A 24,275-nucleotide genomic window follows, 5' to 3' on the forward strand; every position below is an offset into this window, starting at 1 on the left:
ATATGACATGTCTGTTTTGACGTTTCTTATTTTAGAATGATTTATTGTTAATTTGTTCTCTTCATTTATTTATTTCCTTATTTCCTTTCCTCACTGGGCTATTTTTCCCTGTTGGAGCTCCTGGGCTTATGGCATCTTGCTTTTCCAACTAGGGTTGTAGCTTGGATAGTAATAATAATAATAATAATAATTGGCTTCCTAGTCTGCTTACACTTTACTTCTTTTTGTCAAACATTTCTGGACCTTCCTCTGATTTTGTGGTTAACACAGTCAACTAAAGAGAGCTTCTTCTACAAGTCTTCCTTTCTTTATTCTTGGGCAAGTTCTTCTAGCAAATTAATAAAAAAGAATGGGGTCTGACCAGATACTTAATGGACACCCCAGTCTCAAAATCAACTGATACTATACCAATGCCTTTGCACTATTTATTTTTTTCTATTCTGCAGTAAGATTTCTTAATCCATGAGTCTTTCTCTTACCCATTACTTTTCCAATCTCCATTTCATTACTTGTCTGTGTACTCTGACAAAATGTTTTCCAAACATCCATAGAGGATATAAATCTCTCAACATAGACCTTTAAAAACTACCTACATAGTTGATTGTTCTGACATGAAGCCAAACTGACAATTATAAAACTTTAAGATACCTTTTCAGTCTTTCTTCCCCAGAAACTCTCAATATTTTCCCAGCAAGCTCAAACTTTTATGTCCCTTTTACCCCCAAAGGACGTACTGGTACGTTTCACAAAACTCATCCCTTTACCCCCATGGACGTACCGGTACGTCCTTGCAAAAAATGCTATTTAAGTTTTTTTTTGCATATTTTTGATAATTTTTTGAGAAACTTCAGGCATTTTCCAAGAAAATGAGACCAACCTGACCTCTCTATGACAAAAATTAAGGCTGTTAGAACAATTTAAAAAATATATACTGCAAAATGTGCTTGAGAAAAAATTAACCCCTGGGGGTTAAGGGTTGGAAATTTACAAATAGCCTGGGGGTAAAAGGGATATTACTATCATTGGCATGCCCTGTTCTCATCTTATTCCTTCCCTAAAAGGTTTTTATATAATCTGGCAAGCTTATCATTGAGGGCTTTCACCAAATCGCTCAACTTTTATGATTCTATTCTAGGGCTTTCTATTTTTCTTCCAAAAGGCCCTTTTATATCTTTGAAGGCTATAACCTATATTGGTGGAGGATAATCAGGTGGAGGATATTCGTATCCTCCTCCACTTCATATTCATTGTTTCATCCATCTTTTAAAAGTTATTTTCTTTGCAACTGCAATTGGGCTATTTCAAGATTTTATACATATATACATGCATATTGGCCCTTCCACGTGTTTTCCATTATGCTACTGTCAATATTTCCAATTTCACAGTTCTTTGCTGTGTCCTTCTAACTGCCATTGCAATGTTTTCCAGAGTAATAAAAGTTCTTTGCTGTGTCCTTCTAACTGCCATTGCAATGTTTTCCAGAGTAATAAAAGTTCTTTGCTGTGTCCTTCTAACTGCCATTGCAATGTTTTCCAGAGTAATAAAAGTTCTTTGCTGTGTCCTTCTAACTGCCATTGCAATGTTTTCCAGAGTAATAAAAGTTCTTTGCTGTGTCCTTCTAACTGCCATTGCAATGTTTTCCAGAGTAATAAAAGTTCTTTGCTGTGTCCTTCTAACTGCCATTGCAATGTTTTCCAGAGTAATAAAAGTTCTTTGCTGTGTCCTTCTAACTGCCATTGCAATGTTTTCCAGAGTAATAAAAGTTCTTTGCTGTGTCCTTCTAACTGCCATTGCAATGTTTTCCAGAGTAATAAAAGTTCTTTGCTGTGTCCTTCTAACTGCCATTGCAATGTTTTCCAGAGTAATAAAAGTTCTTTGCTGTGTCCTTCTAACTGCCATTGCAATGTTTTCTATCTTCCACTTGCCATCAATTCACTGTAGTTCCTTTTCACTTTGCTGTGTGATGTTTTACAAACTTTGAAAATACTCACAAATAACTACGAAAAGCATGCTAACAGATTTGAACATCAATGTGACAATTAGCTATTGTATGCTAACAAGAATTATCTGCTTCACTGCACTGAAGTGGGCTAAAATTCAGATGCAAAGACAATTGAGTTAAATAATAATCAAGAGAACAAAACAAGACCATAAACATTAAAATTGTTTAGTCTATTTGAAAGCTATCATAATAGGAAGCTCGAAAGATAACTTGTATAACTAGCAAAACTTCATGTCTGTATTTTTAAAATGTAAACTGGATATCCATATGTCGTTAAATCACTAAACTATTTACACCAAATAACAAATATAAATGTTAATTCCAACAAAAAAAAAACGAGTAAAATTAATACATTATTATACTAAAAGTGAGAAAAGACATTAAACTTCACCAAAATGGAAGGTATACTACCTGTAGAAAATAACCAGAAAGATCAGCATATGAAATGACAAATATGAGCAGGCAAAGTTAATAAAAACAAGGTATTTAGACAAATTGTGACGATAAGATAGTAATGAGTACTCTAAACTAATACCAAATCTGCCAATGCTACCAGGACTATAAATAATCCACAAAAGTATGTTCCCAGAAAGACAGAACAGCGATAATTTTAAAGTTAAAAACACAATTCTGGCACTATAAAAACATCATCATCATTATTACTACTACTTACTAAGCTACAACCCTAGTTGAGAAAACAGAATGCTATATGCCCAAGGGCTTCAATAGGGAAAATAGCCCAGTAAGGAAAGGAATAAGAAAATAAACAAAATATGACAAATTCGAAGATAATTTGTATTTTTCCTAACCATACAAACCTTAGCTATTTACAAAGGGTTATTACTTTTAGCGTAGCTGAAATGGCGAGCCATTAGAATTTAACGAGGGTGTATTACCCCCGCGCTAGTTAGCGGGGGGGTAGGGGAGTGGTAGCTAGCTACCCCTCCTCCCCCTCACACACAGGTGAATACTCACTTTCACTTAGAGGTAGGACTTGTCTTGGGGGACAGGGCTGGCGGGCAAATATGTGTAAATAGCTAAGGTTTGTATGGTTAGGAAAAATACAAATTATCTTCGAATTTGTCATTTGTTCCGTAACCGAAATACAAACCACGCTATTTACAAAGGGTGACTTATCCCTTAGGAAGGGTGGAAAGTCCCCAGCCATACTGGCTTTGGCTTTACCCGGGGACTCAGAATCCGAGTGAGTCGCACTCGAGAAAAGGAGTCCCTGCACCTCACAAGTTCCTTGCACCGCAAGGAACCATGTGGCCTACGTAAGCTTGTGTGTGAAGGAAGAAGTGTGACCCGTCCTAGGCAGTTGACCTGGAGTTCCAGAAGGAACTCTGGGTTAGGACGTTCCCAATACCACCTCGTCAGGGTATGGGGGACGCGACAGTATTGACTCAATACTCGGAACACAAGGAAGCATGGTTTACCTGCAGAGGTTCGAGGTCAGCTATGCAGAGACCAGGATGCTGCTTCCCCGTAGAGGGGATGATGAAGAAAGAAGTAAGGGCCAGACATACTTCTTTCGTTCATGCAGACTAAAACCTGATAACAATGCCCTCAACCTTCTGCTACCTGTCCAAAAAGGAGCCTGAGGTTAGACCAGCTGTTGTGTAGCCACCACAGAGCGATAGAAAACGTATCGAGACTCCTGTGGGTCACGCCCTGCAGGAAGCGGGCTGCGAAGGTCATCAGACGCTTCCAGACTCCAGCTTGTAGCACCTGCGTCACAGAGTAGTATTACTCGAAGGCGAGGGACGTTGCGATGTATCCAACATCGTGCTGTAGGGCGACGTGACGGGGGAGGGTCTGAAGACAGGTCGAGATGAATGTCCTTGAGTCCGGGCTGAAGAGGTATACTGGTGACTCTCCCCCCATGTCCTCCTTGTGTTCCCAAATCGGCTGCAACTGAGGCCAAACTGCAGCTGTTCCCAGCGCTAACCTCTCGATTCCTGTACTGGCAAGAAAGAGAAGGTCTTGGGACATCAGACACAGAATGGAGACTCAAAATCTTGAATGAATCGGACCGAAGGGTCGGGACCCTCAGATTCTGAGTCTAGCCAACAACTCAGGAGCGAGCCTGAATGTTGCCTTCCCCTCTTCCTTAGAAAGGGGGGGGAGTAGTAAGAGACCAAGAAGATTGCTTACACACTGGCCGTGGCCAGAGTGAGCAGAAGACCCAAGGCGGAATACAATCCGAGGCCTGTCATAAAAGGGTCTTGAGAAGATCTCTTAAAGGACTAAAAGTCCGAGCCATGCTCCAAGTTGGAGGTCTTCCTCCGACTAGGGCAGGGACGATCGTAGCTTCGCATGAGCGAGGATAGATCCAGCGGGCAGGAAAAAGTTATTCCTTTAAGCCTGAAGGTCAGGGAAAGGCTGAGCGACAGGCTTCATTGCCAAGAGCGGAAGGAGTTTCCTCCCGCCGAAAGGCAATAAGACCGTTATTGCTGGAGAAGAGGCCTCACGGGAAGAGGTATATCTCCCACGGCACCAACCACCTTAGACTCTTCACTTTGCCTGGGAGACCCCTGTGGATGACTATCGCAGATGACGCGACCTCCGTACCGCGACTGTAGCGGGTTGTCTCTTCTAGAGGAGGAAGCGTAGTGTCTCCAGGCATGAAGCCGAAGCGACGTCCCGGTTCGGGAGAGATGTCGCAGTGTGGTTGCTTGAGTAGTCTGCGCCGTGGGAGAAGCTCTCCCGGGAGTTCCGTCAGGGGAAGCAGAGGGTCCAGAAACCGTTCTGCGCATAGTCCCAGTGGAGCTCTCCCATTGAAAGGTTGACAGACAGCCTGGTTTTGTTGAGACCCATTGTCCGCAGACAAAAAGGAGGGAAGACGCAGGCGTCGAAGTTGTCCCACCATCACCGGAATGCATCTTGCCAGAGTCTCGGGGTCTGAGACTGGGGGGAAAACTAGCGGAAGCTTGAGGTTCCAAGCTGTCGCGATCAGGTCCCCCAGACCAGCACTTGCTGGTTACCCAAGGTCAAAGACCCTTAGGTACACTCTCTCTATGAGGCTCTGCTCGGATAGTCTGAGAGAAACATTCCCCTGCCTGGAATGAGAGAGCCGATGGTGGAATTGAGAGAATCTCAATCATCCCGGTATCTCTACTGCAAGATGTGAAGGTGTGAAAATGCGTCCCCTGCTGGTTAGCATGAAGTCGACACGCAACGGGGCGACTTGGCAGGAGCGGTAGGATCTGAAGAGGGGCCAGACTAAGGCCCTTAAGCCTGCCTGAATGATGGAGAGGTATCCTTCAGGTCTTGACCATAGGCCTGGACCGGAACATGCCCCCCCCCCTTTCCTTTGACGAGTCCGAGAACCGCATCAAGAATGTGGGGAAAGGACGAGAATATCCACTACCATCAAGAGGCTCCATAGGTCAACACCCATTGCAGGTTTAATAGTTCCGCTGGTCCCATAGGGCCAGGGAGTCCGGTTAAACATTGCCTGAAGCCACCGGAACTTGGATCGCCCCACATGGAACTTATCCTGAGGCGACCGTTCGGACTATAAACGGGTCAATGAGGAAAGAAGAACTAGGAAACGTTTCAAGGTAGGGCTGAAAACTCTGCTTGACTGAGAACAGGTACTGCGACTCTCCTCAGTCTTGCCACAGTCAACCGAAAGGAAGGCTCGGAGGATGTGGTAACAGAATCTGGCGTCCCCAGGTGGTCACCCATCCAAGTACCGACGTTGCTTAACCTCGCTGGACGGACGAGAAGCGGGGTTTCCAACGTGGTAAGGCGGTTGACTCAATATCATGGCCAGATACTCCAGATGTTGAGGCAGAGGAAGAGAAGGCTCCAAGCAAAATACCATGAGCCCACACTCATGGTCAGCATTCGGAAGCTTTTCCCGGCGCTGAAGAAGGTCGAAACCCGAGCCTACCGGAGTTGACCAGCCCTCCAAACAGCAGAGGAGGCGGAAGTCTGCACCTGAGCGGCCAAGAGGAAGGCAGGGAGAGTTCTCTGGGGAAACAAACCTGCTATGCCACGGCGGGATAGCCACACTGCATCATAAGCAGGAATACTTGCAGTTTAGGCTGAATTCGACGAGCACCCTGGAAGATGGATGGAATGGAAACTGAAAGTACCCGTCCTTCCGATCCAGGGTTAAAGGAGTCCTGTCGCCTCGTTACCAGTCTGATCGATTCTGCTGGTCTACGCTGGCCAAAGTTTGTTCGACAAACTTGATCAGGGCTGAGAGGTCGACTATGGACATCCCCTCTCAGATCCTTCCTTACAAGAAAGGATCGACTGAGGGGGCCGGGGGTGAAGCCGTCGATGATCCTAAGGAAGACCTTCGCCTAAGGTATGGATCATTCTGCCCAACCGGGCAACTCTGCTGATGCTATGGCATAGAGGTTCAGAGACACTGAATTCGCTGACAGAGACGGCAGGCGCGATATCCTTGGCTACTCACAGAGATTGTGCGGGAATGGGCATCGGGAAGCTGTCATTCGGATGAGTAACCTTAAGCATCCTCCCAGCGAAAAAACCTGCAATCCTAGAGTTCGTGAACTCCTTTTAGGACTATGCCCCCCCGGGGGAGTCTCCCGTGCCATCTGTTCCTGACAGGAGGAAACTGCAATTGGACACCTTGTCCCAGTTGTCGTAGCCGATAACTTAGGCCGACGTGGTTGAAAGAAAAGGGAGCTGGAGCCCTGCAGAGTCTGGAAGAAAGCGCCTTGGAGGAGTGAAACCGGAAGTCGATTTACTCCGCACAGCAGATGTTTAAGTCTCTGTCCTTGGGCAAAGACAAAACTCTTCTCAAGGATGGAAGGGTGTCTGAGGTCGTTGACCTCCACAGATGAGACACCCGAAGGAAGCCTTCAGTCAGTGCGTCCAGATGGTACAACATCGAGCTTGTCCGCAAGTAGATACTTAACGACGAAAGGCCAAGGTGCCTGAGCTCGAGAGGAGGAAAGTACCCTTGATCTTCCTGTAGCTTCCTTGAACCAAACCTCGGGCCGTAACCGAGGAGGGAAAGAACCTGGTAAGCTCCCAGAGGAAGAGGTAAGCAGTCACCCCTTGTCCGATGGAGATATCTTTAACGGAAAGCCCCTCCGCCAAAAATCCTTCCAGGGCGGGAGAAGGAGAGAGTACTCGTGCAGGAGAGGGGACCCTCGAGACCGACCTCTTGGGAACCAACTTCGCCCTGGGGGAAGTCACCACGAAGTCCACTCCTCTCTTTCTCTTCAGCGTAGGAGAGACAGCCGCTGGTTTGTTACCCTGGCCGGTGAGTGCTGGTTTCATAACCCTCATTAACGCCCGTGCCAGCGGATCAAACCATGTCTGCTGCTCCAAGGACACAGAGTCCGAAATCCTCGCTAAGGTGAAAGGGATCGGGCGATCCTTTGGAGAGGACACGACGGTTCCTGCCTGAAAAGAAGGTGGGAAGACAATGGCTGCCAAGCGAGGACCAAGACAGAGACGTCTGTCACAGTCCGAGCCAAAAGTGAAAGTGAGTATTCACCTGTGTGTGAGGGGGAGGAGGGGAAGCTAGCTACCACTCCCCTACCACCCCGCTAACTAGCGCGGGGGTAATACACCCTCGTTAAATTCTAATGGCTCGCCATTTCAGCTACGCTAAAAGTAATAACCCTTTGTAAATAGCGTGGTTTGTATTTCGGTTACGGAACAATTAAATATTTTCAGAACAGTAACAATATTGAAATAAATCTTTCACGTATACACTATTCAAACTTATAAAAATAAGAGGAGGAGAAATAAATAAAATAGTGAGCCAGAGGGTACACTCACGCAAGGGAACTGTAACCCAAGACAGAGGAAGATCATGGTACAGACTACAGAAGATACGGCACTATCCAAGACTAGAGAGCAATGGTTTGATTTTGGAGTGCCCTTCTCCTATAAGAGATAGGAGTCTCTTCTACCCTTACAAAGAAGAAAGCAGCCACTGACCAATTACAGTGCAGTAGTTAACCCCTTGAATTAAATTAAGAAGAAGTTGTATGGTAATCTTATTGCTGTCAGGTGTATGAGTACAGAGGGGAATGTGGAAATAGGCCGGACTATACAGTCTATGTGAAGGCAAAAGAAAAATGAGCCGTAACCAGAGAAAGTAATCCAATGTAGTACTATCTGGCCACTCAAAGGACCCAATAACACTCTAGCAGTAGTACCTCAAGTCTAACTAGCTTTAAAATTTTTTATTAATATGAAGTAAATAAAGCAACTTCAGCAGTTCATAATCTTCATGTATGATATTAGTGTTATAATTCATGTAACTTATCTTAAAGTTTCTATTTGCATGTAACTACAAAAGAGGGAACTTCTAGTTAAAGTAGTGAAATACAATTAAGCATAAATACTGTATTCTCAAAACATAATACTTGTAAGCTTGGTTAGGTAAGTAAAATTTGAAAAAAAAAAAAAAAAAAATACCTTTTTTCATTCTGAGTGAGCCATCATAATAAATAGATTTAAATTTACACATCTCATGTACAAAGCCTCTCCAAATAAATAAATCCAGTAAATCACCATAGATAAAAACTAAAGGTAAAAAAGTCTTCAGGTCAATAACAAAGTAAGAACAGAGCCAACCATTCAAAATAAACTCTTCCGCCTAGAAGAGTAACCTTCAAAAAGACGACTACTGTACAGTGCAAGCTCTTGAGCACTGGCTGAAAGCATTACCTATGGGAAGTAAGCTCACCTGCCACTCTCTGGAGTTGCTTTTCCATGCATCAGGGTCATGCTCCTGAATTAACAATCCCTCCTCACTCCAACACCATTCCTGTGTTTCACAGTGACGCAACATCTTACCTGGAGTTGTCCCAGTTCCAAAGAGGGACTTGTTTTCTGTACCTTGCTTATTTGTCGCAAACATAGATGGTGCAGGTGCAGCCCCAAACAGGCCAGCGCCTTGGTTTGTCTGAGTTGTCTGAGGGAAACCAGACATGGTCGAACCTTGTCCTGGTCCTTTGCGGTTGGCCAAATAATCCTCTACCCGAAGTTCTTCCAAGCTCTTGTTCTCATATTCCTATTTAAAAAGAAAAATATAATTAACTGCTCAAACATTACCTCATCAAATAGTTAAAAGCAATACAAACTTTACCTACAAACACAAACAAACCATGTTATCAAGTCTTATTCAATATCAAAGTATACAGTACATGCTCTATTTTCAAATATTCCCTTCATAATTATAATTTTAGTGATCTGGTTAAACCACTTCACAATATCTAATATTAAAATTAACCACCACAGTACAAAATATTTCATTAAACCTAAGCCAAATGCTGAACTCCCTTTATTCTGTTTTAATGACTAACCAAGTCCTGTTTTAAAAGTATTTCATTAACATAGACATTACCTTCATTGTAGTTATGACCTCTATTCGTGTGCGGATATTGGTGGACACGCCATTTCTTGTCATGGTGTCAGTTCCTGTGGTCGGGTCATATTTGATGGTTGTCCCAGTTAAGGTATTGGTAGTGCCAAATCCTGAAAAGCATAACAGTACAAAATATAAAACACTTATCTAAAAATGCCTTCACTGTAGGAGTAAAAAAAAAAACAGGGATAATACATTTCAACAATGCATAACAAAAAAACACAATTGATATTTAACAATTTAGAACATTTCCATTTAAAGTAGGTCAACAACTGTTCACATGATATGTTCTAACAATAAAATGCTACTGTTAATTAAAATAAGTTGTGAAAGAAATGCTACCAAAAACTGAGAACATTCTGAATATTTTCAAATGTAACACAAAGTATAAATTTCTGATGCAAAGGAATATCCTTAGAATATAGTCATGATTTTCTACTTATCCATGAAATTGTTAATTGAAGTGGGTGAATTTTACATACCACGTCACAATATCAACATACCTGTAGTAGGCATACCTGTGGTAGGCATACCTGTGGTATTAAAAAGTCCACCACTGGTTGATGACTGTGTAGATCCAAACAGGCCAGTTGTCCCAGTACTGCTGGTACTGCTGGTTGTACCAAACCCAAAAGGTCTACTCTGTGTTGTTTGTTGAGCACCAAATCCAGTGGAAGGATTGCTTCCAAACAAACCTGAAATTTTCAATAAAATTTACATGACATAGGATTTGAAACCCTCTATGAAAACTTGACTCCCATTGTTCCATTGATGGATGGTAAATGCATGAATGTAAATGTCCTAACAGAAATTAAGCAATGTAGAAATTAGCCGTTATTTAGTTAGTTGATACCATGAAAATTTTATATCATCATCATCATCTCCTACGCCTATTGACCTGAATTAACCCTTTTACCCCCGGGGTATTTGGAAATTTCCAACCCTTAACCCCCAAGGGGTTATTTTTTTCCCAGCACATTTTGCAGTATATTTTTTCTAAATTGCTCTAACAGCCTTAATTTTTGTCATAGAGAGGTCAGGTTGGTCTCATTCTCTTGGAAAATGCCTGAATTTTCTCAAAAAATTATCAAAAAATATGAAAAACTAATTTTTATACCATTTTTTTGCAAGGACGTACCGGTACGTCCATGGGGGTAAAGGGATGGCTTCTGTGAAACGTACCAGTACGTCCTTTGGGGGTAAAAGGATTAATATTATTTACCCTGATAACTTATCTAACCCTGAATCTCCAAAACCATCCGAAAATCTAACCACATTAGAAACCCTACTACCTCCTATTCTGTTCCCTAGTTGGTAACACTACTGGCTGAACCAGCTCGCCACTCCCTTTGAAAATCAGTTGTGCCTGACAGATTATGGGGAAAGATGGATGGGAATAGATAAATCATCTAAGAAAGAATTAATAGTGTTGATTTTATCACAAAAATTCCATACAGTTTTAATAAACATTACCTAAAGATAATTTACCTAGCCTGATTTCACACATTGAATTGGAGCGAATCTGGAAAAATGTCCCCATTTTAGGACAAAATAGGAGGATCTATAATTAACTAGAGAAATCAAACACAAGGAAATGAACTCCTAGTAGTTAGATATTCTAAACAAGAACATACTAATCCTGTTTAAAATTCTGAAAATTCCAACTGAACATTAGACACTTACCTAAGCTTCTGAAATCCTAGGGCATTAAAGGTCAAGGAATAGTCTCTTGTCCGGTGAACATTGGGAGGTGTAACAACCCATCCTAACGACACCAGCTAAAGCAGCAGAGCTACTAAATAGTGCCTGGTCTCGCATGCGTGTCTGACGCTGAGAGGTGAGGGGCATATAGTAGTTGGCAACTCAGTCACTAGTCTCACGTTACAGTTGTGTGCTGAGAGCAAGCACGAGTCTGTCAGGGGATTCAACCCTGATGTTGTCAAATAAGCCCAATGACTTAACAATAGTAACTAAAATCTAAGAAGCCATCATGAATGAGATACACTAAGCATAAAAAGTCAAACATAACTAACCCAAACCAAGAACCAGTAGTTATGACACAACTAAACAACATTAACTTGCACAAAGGCTATTGGCAGCCTCCACACATTAGGAGAGACGACTACCTATAAATCGGGTCTAGCGACCAGCCCTGCCAACACCAAGAGTCACAAAGAGCTAAATTCACCTTGGACCTGCAACGTATCTTTCAGATAGAAGGGAGTGATAACAGAATAGGGGCGCCACATCTCCATCTCAAGCAACCTATTGACAGGGACGTTCTCATAAACATCACCGACGTGACGACCAATCTAACACTGTGGGCTCTTGGTCCCTGGCCTTCACAAATGCCAAGGCCTCCAGTCTTAAAAATAAAGTCCCAAAGGAAGAGGGGCAACCTACTCTTACGACATTGCTTTCGCAACATTCTATGGCAACACATACGAAGGATAGGGATGCCCTGGGATATCACTCGTGCGACCCAAATATATGGAGTGCTCTCAAAGAACAGAGCACTAACTTATCTAAATCACTCATTCAGTCACACAAGGGCTGTCATGGGAACAACCTGGGAATGGGATTAGAAGTTATCTCTATTTTGGCGACATAAACAGGGAGTTATAACAAAATGAAGTCTTATCCTAATCCTGCAACATGACAAGAGAGCACCTGAAGCTCACTTACTCTCTTGGATGTCACCAGGGAGACCAGGAAAGGCATCTTAGTTGATAAGGTCATACACTCTAAAGCCTCTAAAGGCTCATTAGGAAGAAGCCTAAGGGCCTAAAGTTCTCTGTTGACCAAGAAATCTGCGACCTTGGGCAGGGAAAGCCTAGAAATAAAGTGCCCATGATCCTGGCACCAGCATCTGTAGACGGACCACTTAGCCTGGTACACAATTGGACTTCCACATGGCTCTAGAGACCCTGAATGAGAAACCCTCCGGCCAAGAGAACCTCCTTATAGTCTCCAGACAAAGTATGCGGAGCCTCTGGTGGAACTGGGGGAAATAAGACTATTTAAGTAGATTGCTCCTCTCTGGCAGGCAACTAGCAAGCTCTATAAGAACCTCTAACACGTAGGAGAACAGCTCCTTTGGAGGTCAGAAGGGAGCAATTAGGTTCAAACCTAAGTGTCTGGTTGCCCTCGCTATGTTGAGGATGGGCCTGACAAAAGATAAATGTAGAAAAAACATAAGCTTGGAGCACCTCCCAGTCCTGCAACAGAACATCAGTCCCAGCGCTCTGAGGATCCCAGAAAAGGGTAAAGAAAACCCAACAACGAGAGTTTGGGGGGAGAGGAAAAAGTCCACTGTGACTGGCCACTTCTTCCTCAGATCATTGAAGACCTCTTGGCTCTTGGTGACTACAAGTACAGTAGGCCAATATGCCCCTCCAAACCCATCTCTAAGCTCACAAGGACAATGAGGTTGCAGAGACAAATGAAAACTATCAGACTGTAAGCAGGATTAGAATCCCAATCCACACATTGCAAGTCAAGAGATCTGTCTTCTATACAACCACAATCCTAAAATTGCCACTGTCTAACAGTTCAGTAACACATTATTCTTTAATAATAAAAGTGCCACCATTCTTCATACTAATTTTAGATATTTTGGGGAAGAGGACTCAATTTTTTATTAGTTCTACAACATATTGTAATAATAAATTTTTTCTTGCATATTTTCTACTTTTTTTCCCACCTGTCACTTGACTCTATGGAGGCTTTAAGGTTCAGTAGGAAGGCAAGTACTGTACTGTACAGGCATTTCAATGCTTAACTCTTTTAGCCCCAAGCTATTTGGAACTTTCCAACCCTTAACCCCCTGGCTTTTTTTCTTTTTTTTTAAGCACATTTTGCAATATATATTTTCTAAATGGCTCTAACAGCCTTAATTTTTGACATAGAGAGGTCAGGTTGGTCTCATTCTTTTGGAAAATGCCTGAAGTTTCTCATAAAGTTATCAAAAATACACAAAAAGAAATGTAAATAGCAGTTTTTTGTAAGGACGTACCAGTATGTCCATGGGGGTAAAGGGATGAGTCTTGCGAAACGTACCAGTACATCCATTGGGGGTAAAAGGGTTAAAACCAGGTTATATTCTAAACAAAATTAATTATCTTCCAATGTTTATAAATTGTATGTACGCACAGTAATTTAACACCCTTTGTTCTTGTCATTGCCAAATGTAATTACCAATAAGGATAAAATTACATACAAATATAAGAGAGGCACTCAGTAGAGAGCATGCTTTTGCCATGCCAAGCAGTCTTGTTTGGCTCTTAACTCAACTGCATACTTGTAGTTCAATATCTTTTCTTCAAAATCCACCAAGTTTCGTTGAAATTGGTTTAGTAGTTTTTTGTTGTTCACAAATAATAAACAAACTAACAACATAGTATTTGTCGTTTTATTAACCCTTTTACCCCCAGGCTATTTGGAACTTTCCATCCCTTAACCCCCACTGGTTACTTTTTATTCAAGCACTTTTTGCAGTATATATTTTTCAAATTGCTCTAACAGCCTTAATTTTCATCATAAAGAGGTCAGGTTGGTCTCATTCTCTTGGAAAATGCCTCTAATTTCTCAAAAAATTATCAAAAAAAAAAATAAATTGTAAATAGCAGTTTTTTGCAAGGACGTACCGGTACGTCCATGGGGGTAAAGGGATGTGTTTTGTGAAACGTACCAGTACGTCCTTTGGGGGTAAAAGGGTTAACATTGCGGTTATTTTCAAAGTACTGCTGCGTACTTTCACTTTGATGTTCTTCATCCAAAATGATACAGATTCTTCCTTGGGTCATAAACAACAAGACTACAAAAGTTTGTTCAAAATCAATACAATAGTTTTTTTGTGTAGTTGCACTAACAAACAGATTTTGGCAAAAATTTTGAGAAGGGTATGTATTCACCATGTTTGTTTGTTCATTTGTTTGTGTACAACTTTACGTAAAAAATATTGTACAGATTTTGACCAAACTTGGTAGTCATGTTGGGTTATGACCCAAGGATAAATCTGTAATATCGAAGGACAAGTATGCAGGAGTACTGTACTTTGAAAATAATCGCAATGTAAATTTTTTGTTTGTGAAAAAAATTATGCAAAATCTACCGAACCTATTTCAACAAAACTGGGTGGACTTGTGGGGTATGACCCATGGACAAATCCGTTAAGATCTTGAAAAAATACATTAACCCTTTTACCCCCCAAAGGACGTACTGGTACGTTTCACAAAACTCTTCCCTTTACCCCCATGGACGTACCGGTACGTCCTTGCAAAAAAATGCTATTTAAAATTTTTTTTTTGCATATTTTTGATGATTTTTTTTAGAAAATTCAGGCATTTTCCAAGAGAATGAGACCAACCTGACCTCTCTATGACAAAAATTAAGGCTGTTAGAGCAATTTTTAAAAAATATACTGCAAAATGTGCTTGAAAAAAAAATAACCCCTGGGGGTTAAAGGTTGGAAATTTCTAAATACCCTGGGGGTAAAAGGGTTAAGATCTTGAAAAAAATACATTAAAGTATAAGTATACAGTGAGATTAAGAGCAAAATAAGACTGCAAGTTTTTGGTTTGTGTACATTACGCAACAACTATTAAACCAATTTTAACGAAAACTGGTGGAGATACGAGTGACCCAAGGAGAAATCCAATATAATTTGAGGAAAATACATTGAAGTACAAGTGTGCAGTGGATTTAAGAGCAAAATAAGCCAGCATGTTTTTTATTTGTGAATAATATTATGCAAAAACTAGTAAACCATTTTCAATGAACCTTTTGGTGGATATGTGGGGTATGACCCAAGGACAAATCCATTAGATTTGGATGAAAATACATCAAAGTACAAGCATGCAGTGTAGCGAAGGCATGCCCTTTATTCGTACTTGTACTTTATAAAAAATTTTATAGACTCATGACTACCAAGTAGTTTTTGTTTAAAGTTACTGACAAGGAAACAAACAGACAAGGTTGAATACATTACCTTCGCACTGGTGAAATCAATCATTTCACTTTCATAAAGATGTCAGATTACGAAATATACTGTTTTACACTTGGCTATAATAATTTACCTTTTATTTTCTTTATAACAATTTTTCATCCATTTTGATCTTTTTTTGCAGATACTGTTTTGTGGTATGATGTATGGATGTTCACGTCACTTAAGTTGCAGATAAGGTAGAGGCTGATATATTGGGAATACCATACAACATTGACTTTAGAATTAAATAAAAGCTGGCATAAGAAGCAAACTAAATTATTCAAGAAAAAAACATTACCTGTGCCAGTACTAGGCTGACTCTGACTGAACAGCCCACCACCTGAAGAGCCAAAGCCAGAGGAAGTCTGTTGTTGTCCAAACAAACTCCCTGTTTGCGGCTGTGTGGTTGTTCCAAATAAAGAAGGACCTGAAGATGTAGTGGCACCAAAAGGAGCAGCAGGAGCCCCAAAACTTGTGGTCTGTTGGAAAAATAAAAAAAAAATAAAAACTTATTCATTTTAATATATTCACAATTATGATTAACAGCCCAATATGATGGATCTGGAAATAATTAATACTTTTCTTAACTATACAAACCTGAGTCCTTTACATAGAAGAGCTAACAGCTAAGCTGAAGAACATAGCTATTACAACTTTTATTACATGGTGTAAACAGGAGGGCAGAAATTAACTTGGCAGGACTGTTTGCTCACTGAGTAGTCACTTTGATTGCATCTGGGACTTTCTAGGGGTTGATAGCAGGAAAGTATGAGTAAAAACTCCAAATTTGTCACTTGTTCTGGTAAAAATACAAACCTCTGTCCTATGCACAGGAGACTCGTCCTTAAGTGAGAGGAAGACCCCTTCCAACTGGGTGGAAACTTATCCCGGGTTACAAAGAATTTGGACCCTTTACACCTCGTGCACCAATGGTTTAACAGTTACCGGTCACCCGTTTACACCTTGTTATAAGTTTTAACTGGTGTGTTCTCAATGTTCACTGTTATTTCTCCTATGTAAAGGACATGTTTGTATTTGTAACAGAACACATTAAACTACAGTAGTTTGAAGCATAAGACATAAGTCATTAGAGGACCAGTTACACCCATCAAATATGTTACTTTACAATATAATCAATCATGCAAAATAAAATCCTACATGACTATTCAGAAATCTTTGGGTATACTGTACAGTAATTCTATTGCTTTGTGGTTTCAAAAATGATTTTCATTATAAAATAAATTTTTGAATATACTTACCCGGTGAATATATAAATAGCTGACGTCTCCCGACGGTCGACAGATTCCAAAAACTCGCGAGCGATCGCCATGAAGGCTGCCGGGTGTGCCCACCAGCGCCAACTATCGGCCCGATACCGCATATACTTCTCAACCAAACCAGTTCTCAGTCCGTAGGGTCTCTATCGGGGAGGAAGGGAGGGCCTTTAATATTATATATTCACCGGGTAAGTATATTCAAAAATTTATTTTATAATCAAAATATCCTTTTTAAATATTAAACTTAGCCGGTGAATATATAAATAGCTGATTCACACCCATGGTGGTGGGTAGAGACCAGTATTAAAACAATAAAGGCGTATATGCTCAAGAGTTTTTGACAACTATTCAAAAAACAAACTTAAGTATAGGTACCTGGTAAGGAAGCTGACTCTGATAATTACTCTGCCTCATTAGTCCACTATCCTCACGAAGCCCAGCGATCCTCTTAGGATGCTGAAAGACTCCCAGGAGCTGCTATATCCAGGGTGAACACCCCTATAACAGGACCTCATCAATACCCTTAATCTGGGCACTCTTAAGAAACAATATTTTGACCACCCGCCAAATCAAAAAGATTGCGAAAGACTTCTTAGTCTCCCGTACAACCCAAAATAAGATTAAAAATTTCAATTGTAGATTAAAAGGATATTTGGATTAAGGGAATGTAGTGGTAGAGCCTTCACCCACTACTGCACTCGCTGCTACGAATGGTCCCAGTGTGTAGCAGTCCTCATAAAGAGTCTGGACATCTTTCAAGTAATATGAAGCGAATACCGACTTGCTTCTCCAAAAGGTCGCGTCCATAATACTTTTAATGGATCTATTTTGCTTAAACGCTACTGAAGTTGCTATCGCTCTAACTTCATGAGCCTTGACTTTAAGTAAATTACGATCCTTCTCACTTAAATGAGAGTGTGCCTCCCGAATCAAAAGTCTAATAAAATAAGACCACGCATTCTTAGACATGGGCAAAGAGGGCTTTTTAACGGAGCACCATAAAGCCTCTGAACAACCTCGTAGTGGTTTAGTTCTGGATAAATAAAATTTAAGAGCTCTAACGGGGCACAGCACTCTTTCAACTTCATTCCCCACAATCTCAGAAAGACTGGGGATTCCAAATGATTTAGGCCAAGGACGAGACGGAAGTTCATTCTTGGCCAAAAAACCAAGTTGAAGAGCACATACTGCTTTATTAGTGGAGAAGCCGATGTTCTTGCTAAAAGCATGTATCTCACTAACCCTTTTAGCCAAAGCCAAGCTCACCAAAAAAAGTGTCTTGAGGGTAAGATCCTTCAGGGAGGCTGAATTTAATGGTTCAAACCTGTCTGACATAAGGAACTGTAGGACCACGTCCAAGTTCCAAGCAGGAGTCGAAATATGACGCTCCTTGGAAGTCTCGAAAGACTTAAGCAGGTCTTGGAGATCTTTATTATTAGAAAGATCCAAACCCCTATGCCTGAAAACAGAAGCTAACATGCTTCTGTAGCCTTTAGTGGTGGATGCAGAGAGGGAGCGACCGTTTCTCAGATAAAGCAGAAAATCCGCAATCTGTGCTACAGAGGCACTGGAAGAGGAAATAGAGGAGGACTTGCACCAGTCTCTAAATACCTCCCATTTCGACTGATAGATCCTGATGGTAGAGGATCTTCTAGCCCTCGCGATCGCTCTAGCTGCCTCCTTCGAAAACCCTCGAGCTCAAGAGAGTCTTGCGATAGTCTGAAGGCAGTTAGACGAAGCGTGGGGAGGCTTTGATTAAATCTCTTTACGTGAGGCTGTCGCAAGAGATCCATCCGCAACGGCAGACTTCTTGGAACGTCTACCAGCCATAGAAGTACCTCTGTGAACCACTCTCTCGCGGGCCAGAGGGGAGCAACCAACGTCAACCTGGTCCCTTCGTGAGAGGTGAACTTCTGCAGCACCTTGTTAAGGATCTTGAAAGGTGGAAAGGCATAAACGTCCAGGTGAGACCAGTCCAGCAGGAAAGCGTCTATGTGGGCTGCCTCTGGATCTGGAACTGGAAAGCAGTAAGTCGAGAGCCTCTTTGTCAGTGAAGTCGCAAAAAGATCTATGGTGGGTTGACCCCATGTCATCCATAGCTTCTCGCACACAGTCTTGTGCAACGTCCACTCCATGGAGATGACTTGTCCTCTTCTGCTGAGGCAGTCCGCCAAGACATTCATTTCTCCTTGCACAAATCTCGTCAAAAGAGAGATGTCACTTGCCTTAAATGGAGTTCCTTCTGATCCGTGGACCAAAGACCCGAGCATTCCAGACTATCCAGTGGAGCTCCCTAACCCAAATCCGATGCATCTGAATACAACACATGGTTTGGGTTCTTGATCGCAAGAGAAAGACCTTCTCGAAGTCTGATGTTGCTGTCCCACCAAGTCAGACATGTCTAGACTGAGTTGGAGATTGGGAAAGAGATACTCTCTAAGCCCTTCTCCTTGTTCCAATGGTTTAGGTGAAATTGGAGAGGGCAAAGGTTGAGTCTCCCCAGAGAGATAAACTACTCCAGCGATGAAAGAGTTCCCACGAGGCTCGTTCAAACTCTTACAGAGCAACTGTTTTTCTCTTGCAAGTGACGGACTTTTAACAGAGCTTGTTCCATTCTTGTGGGAGACGAAAAGGCCCGAAAAATTTGACACTGTATCTCCATTCCCAAATAAAGAATAGTCTGGGATGGAGTACTGTAAGTTACGACTTCTCTACGTTCACTATGAGACCTAGCTCCTTGGTTAGGTCTAATGTCCATTAGAGGCTCTCCAGACAGCGATTTAATGACGACGCCCTGATTAGCCAGTCGTCAAAATAAAGGGAGGCTCTGAATCCTCAAAAAATGTAGAAAGCTTGCTACATTTTGCAAGAGCCTTGTAAAAACAAGAGGAGCAGGAATGAGGCCGAAGCACAGTGCTCGAAATTGGTACACTACTTTCCCGTCCACAAACCTCAGACGTTGTTGAAAGTTTGGATGAATCGGGATGTGGAAGTATGCATCCTGAAGGTCGAGAGACACCATCCAGTCGCCTTCCCTTACTGCTGCTAAGACAGATTTGGTAGTCTTCATCGTGAACTTTGTCTTGACAATGAACACATTGAGCGCACTTACATCTTAAGTACTCCTGCAGTGAACGTGGCTGCCAGATCATTGGAGCCATCCCTGATAGCCTTGTTCATGCATGACATAATTGTACAGCAATACATTGACAGCTGGAGAGACCTTACTTAAGGCTCCCAGGGACCAATCCAACAAATAAATACTTCAAACGCTCGAAAAAAACTCCTAACAGGAGATGGTCTAGCTCTGAAGCAGACCATAAAATCTTGGAGCGTCTCATGGCTAGACGACGAGGAGAGTCCACTAGGCTTAAGAAGTCTCCCTGGGCAGAGGCAGGTACTCCCAAGCCGAGAACTTCTCCTGTGTCACACCAGACGCTCGAGCGAGAAGCTAATTAAGAAGGAGGAAAAGCAAAAGCAGACTTTCCTAAACTTCTCCTGGATTCCAACCAGTCTCCCAGTAAGAGCATGGCTCTCTTGGAACAACAAGAGAGAACTGACTTCGTAAATGAAGGAGTCGAAGAAAGTCATGCCAAGAGTAGACTCAGACGGCGGAGCAGCCGTTACAAAACGAGTAGGACAAAATTTCACTAAAGAAATTCATAATTATAAAACAAGGGATTGTTGGACCGCCCTAGGATACTCCTCTTCTGAATGACTCCCCAAAGGTACATTAGTTGAAAGGGGGTCATCAACTTCTTCAGAAGGCACATCATCTGATAAATCTAAAGTCTTGCGAGAAGGAGATTTATATTCAGAATGACGTGAAGGAAAAGCCTGACCGGCTACATCAACTTGTATATGAACAGAAGTTAAAGTTGGAGGGTCGATGTCACGTTGTGACTGCAGAGAATGTTATTCTACTACACGTCGTGACAGAAGTAACTGACGTTCAAACGTCCCGTAGTAACAGCGGTGACTGCTGTTCGATGCTATATCGTGACTACGATGACTGACCCTCGACGTCACGTCATGTCTACGGTGTCTACCGCTCAACATCACGTCGTATCTGCGGTGTCTGCAGCTCAACGTCACGCTGTGACTGCGGTGGCCGACGTTCAAAGCGATCAAAGTTACATCGAGATTTATGCTCCGCATCTCGTTTAACAGCCAAGCTGTCACTAGGGACAACGTCAGCGTGGCGTAACAAAGCTCGTTTAGAAGGTTGAAGATCCGAATCACGTATCCCAGAACCGTGACGTACAAAAAGCAAAGGATCCTTTCGCACAGGAACAGGATCGTAAGCTTCTATTAAAGAAGAAAGCTTTAACAGCATATCTTGCAAAACACTTAACTTCGGATCAACCTGTGACTGCGGTGGCTGACGTTCAAACGTCACGTAGTAACAGCGATGACTGCTGATCAAAGCTATATTGTGACTACGGTGACTGACATTCGACGTCACGTTGTGTCTACGGTGTCTACCGCTCAACGTCACGTCGAGTCTGTGGCAGAAACGTCTGTACATGAACGTCATCGCTATGAACATCTCATGATGACTACAGCTAGGACGTTGAACTTGTTCTGAAGGAACTAATAAACGTTTCAACCGTCTCGAAACCTTACGCCCAGGCTTTTAACCCTGGATAGGTACGGTGGGTCGTTTGCGACCCCGAGCGTCAAAAAAAAACAGGTTTTTCTCACGTGACTCACCCCCGTGACTGAATTTGTGGGTGATCGACCTGCAGGAGGTGTCTCCCCTACACGCTCTAGTAGTGTCCAGATGTGCATTGCTGTAGCTGTACTCCTTCCCCGATTTCTGAGACGCGTCGGGGTTGTTCGCGTCCGAGTTTACCCTTCTGAGGTAGTTTGCATAATTATCAAAGTTATTACGTATTATGAAATTGTCGTAGAATGGTGCAACTTGTATAGGTTATCAGTTGTGGAAAGTCTTGGTGGATTGTTTGGCTACCATGTGCATGTTTTTTTTTTTAGTTAAAATGTCGTTCATCACCACGAGGACCATTTTACCGCGAGTGCCCCTTTTTCATTTTTTTTCATTTTTTTGCCAAGTCATTTTTCCGTAAGATATTGCCAAATAGTGTCGTAAAACTTTTGCTTGTTTAGTGTTGGAAAGTGTGTCTAGATGATCTGGCTACCCATGCATGACTTTGTTTTTGTCAGATACGACGTAGTTATTGGTATATTGGGTATTTAACTGCGGTTACCAATTTCTGTTTTTTTTTCAATATTTGTAAAAATTACTACGTAGTAAGGAATTGCCGTATATTATTCATTTTTTTTTCATGTTTATGTGTTAGAAAGTGTGCCTTGATGGTTGGGCTAACACGTGCATGTCTTTTTTTTTATCTGAGATGTCGTATATTAGAATGTCGGGCATTTTACCGCGAGTGTCCCTTTTTAATTTTTTTTAATTTTTTTGCCAAGTAATTTTTCCGTAAGATATTGCGAAATAGTGTCATAAAACTTTTGCTTTTTTAATGTTGGAAAGTGTGTCTAGATGATCTGGCTACCCATGCGTGATTTTGTTTTTGTCAGATACGACGTAGTTATTGGTATATTGGGTATTTAACTGCGGTTGCCAATTTCTGTTTTTTTTCAATATTTGTAAAAATTTACTACGTAGTAAGGAATTGCCGTATATTATTGATTTTTTTTTCATGTTTATGTGTTAGAAAGTGTGCCTTGATGGTTGGGCTAACACGTGCATGTCTTTTTTTTTTATCTGAGATGCCGTATATTAGAATGTTGGGCATTTTTCCGCGAGTGCCCCTTTTTATTTGTTTTGCTTTTTTTTGCTTAGTCATGTTACCGTAAGGAATTGGCAAGTAGTGTCGCAAAACTTATATTTTTATAGTGTTGGAAAGTGTTTCTAGATGATCTGGCTTCCCATGCCTATTTTTTTTTTAGCCAGATATGGTGTATATATAAGTATGTGTTCGATTTTCCTGTGATTGCCATTTTTTCGTTTTTTCCCATTTCTTTCAAAATTACTACGTACTAAGGAACTATCACAGAGTAATATTTCATTTATATGTTTATTTGTCGGAAAATATGCCTTGATGGTTTGCCTAGCACGTGGCTGAAATTTTTTTTTTTCTGAAATGCCGTATATTAGAATGTTAGCCATTTTTCCGCGAGTGCCCCTTTTTATTTGTTTTGCATTTTTTTGCTTAGTCATGTTACCGTAAGGAATTGGCAAGTAGTGTCGCAAAACTTATATTTTTATAGTGTTGGAAAGTGTTTCTAGATGATCTGGCTACCCATGCCTATCTTTTTTTTAGCCAGATATGGCGTATATATAGGTATGTGTTCGATTTTCCGGTGATTGCCATTTTTTCGTTTTTTCCCAATTCTTTCAAAATTACTACGTACTAAGGAACTATCACAGAGTAATGATTCCTCTAGATGTTTATTTGTCGGAAAATTTTGTTTACTTTTTTTTTGATTGAATATCATCAAATTTTTTTAGCTAAAATATAGTTTTACATTTTTTTTCGATTTTATTTCCCTTCAAAAAAAATTTTTTGGGTCAGAATTTTAATTTTATAGTCGTAAAATAATCGACAATTATCCAGCAACCCACCATACAATTTTTATGCATATCCAATAATAATTAGATTAGTAAATAACACCTTGAAATTGACATACCCTTCCTACATTTCAAGTGGCAGATTAGGGAGTCTGAGTCAGTGTGGTTGGCGGCCATTTTGTGGACATATCCGAAGCGTAAGCTGCCCTATCTATATATATTCTTGTTCCCTATAGAATTTGTGATATTTTGGTATATTTTTACCTGCATAAATATCATATTATATATTAAATATATGTATTTTTTTACGAAATTTCCAAGTACTCAAAAAATTACCTTTAGATATGGCCCCTGATATAAATGTAATTTACAAAATAATGAAGATTTTTTTACATATTTCTATTTTAGGATAACATATGTTTATTCCCTAAAAAAATTAGCCACTTCCTATTTCATTTGGGTACCCAAAAAAATTCATGAAATTTGGACAATTTTTTTTGGCCAAAAAAAGTTACCCTTTTTTTCTCATTTCAGATCTTCACCTCCATGGGTCTGACTTCATCCAAAATACATCAAGATGTGTCCTAAACATTCAAGAATCAATTCCTAAAAGGATTTGTGTATATATGTATAAACTTTTTTTTTATGAATTTTTATGTCAGGTCTTTTTTTTTTTCTACTTAATTTTTTAAAATATTTATAATAAATAGTTTTTCTGCACATGAGTAGTATTTATCTTTACAGTTGTTTTAAGCATTCATTGAAGTTTTTTTTGGCAAAAGAAAAAAGGAGGTTACTGCAAAAACTGATTTTTTAAGAATTTTTTTTGGCGTCGGGGTCGTTCGCGTCCGAGTATACCCTTAAAGGGGTGTCCGAGGACCGTACCTATCCAGGGTTAAAGAGACGAATCATCGGAAGTCGAGGAGAAACTTCGTCTCTCCTGTCTTATGGCAAGGACGTGCTTGACGAGCAACGTCTGATACCTTTGAGGGAACGTCTGTTCGTTGGTTTACACCCCTCACTCCCTTAGGTCCTACGACATTCCTTCTCCCTGGTGCAGGGGAGCCTGAAAGAGGTCTCGGACT

The 24,275-nt window shown here is 41.2% G+C and overlaps 1 protein-coding gene across 6 annotated transcripts in view; it reads right to left on the minus strand.

Moving 5' to 3' along the window:
* Positions 1 to 24,275, minus strand: part of LOC137647297 (nuclear pore complex protein Nup98-Nup96-like) — a 181,947-nt gene that overhangs the window by 131,419 nt on the left and 26,253 nt on the right. For 3 of the 6 annotated variants that reach the window (XM_068380695.1, XM_068380692.1, XM_068380703.1), the window contains exons 3-6: positions 15,659 to 15,839; positions 9,878 to 10,069; positions 9,354 to 9,484; positions 8,804 to 9,020 (exon numbers count right to left, since the gene is read on the minus strand). In XM_068380695.1, coding sequence (XP_068236796.1) covers positions 8,804 to 9,020; positions 9,354 to 9,484; positions 9,878 to 10,069; positions 15,659 to 15,839 — 721 coding nt within the window. The remainder of the gene's footprint in view (positions 1 to 8,803; positions 9,021 to 9,353; positions 9,485 to 9,877; positions 10,070 to 15,658; positions 15,840 to 24,275) is intronic. The other 3 variants (XM_068380719.1, XM_068380711.1, XM_068380726.1) reach the window with 3 other exon arrangements.

Source organism: Palaemon carinicauda, chromosome 1 (assembly GCF_036898095.1).
Source record: "Palaemon carinicauda isolate YSFRI2023 chromosome 1, ASM3689809v2, whole genome shotgun sequence".
Classification (NCBI taxonomy): Eukaryota; Metazoa; Arthropoda; class Malacostraca; order Decapoda; family Palaemonidae; genus Palaemon; species Palaemon carinicauda.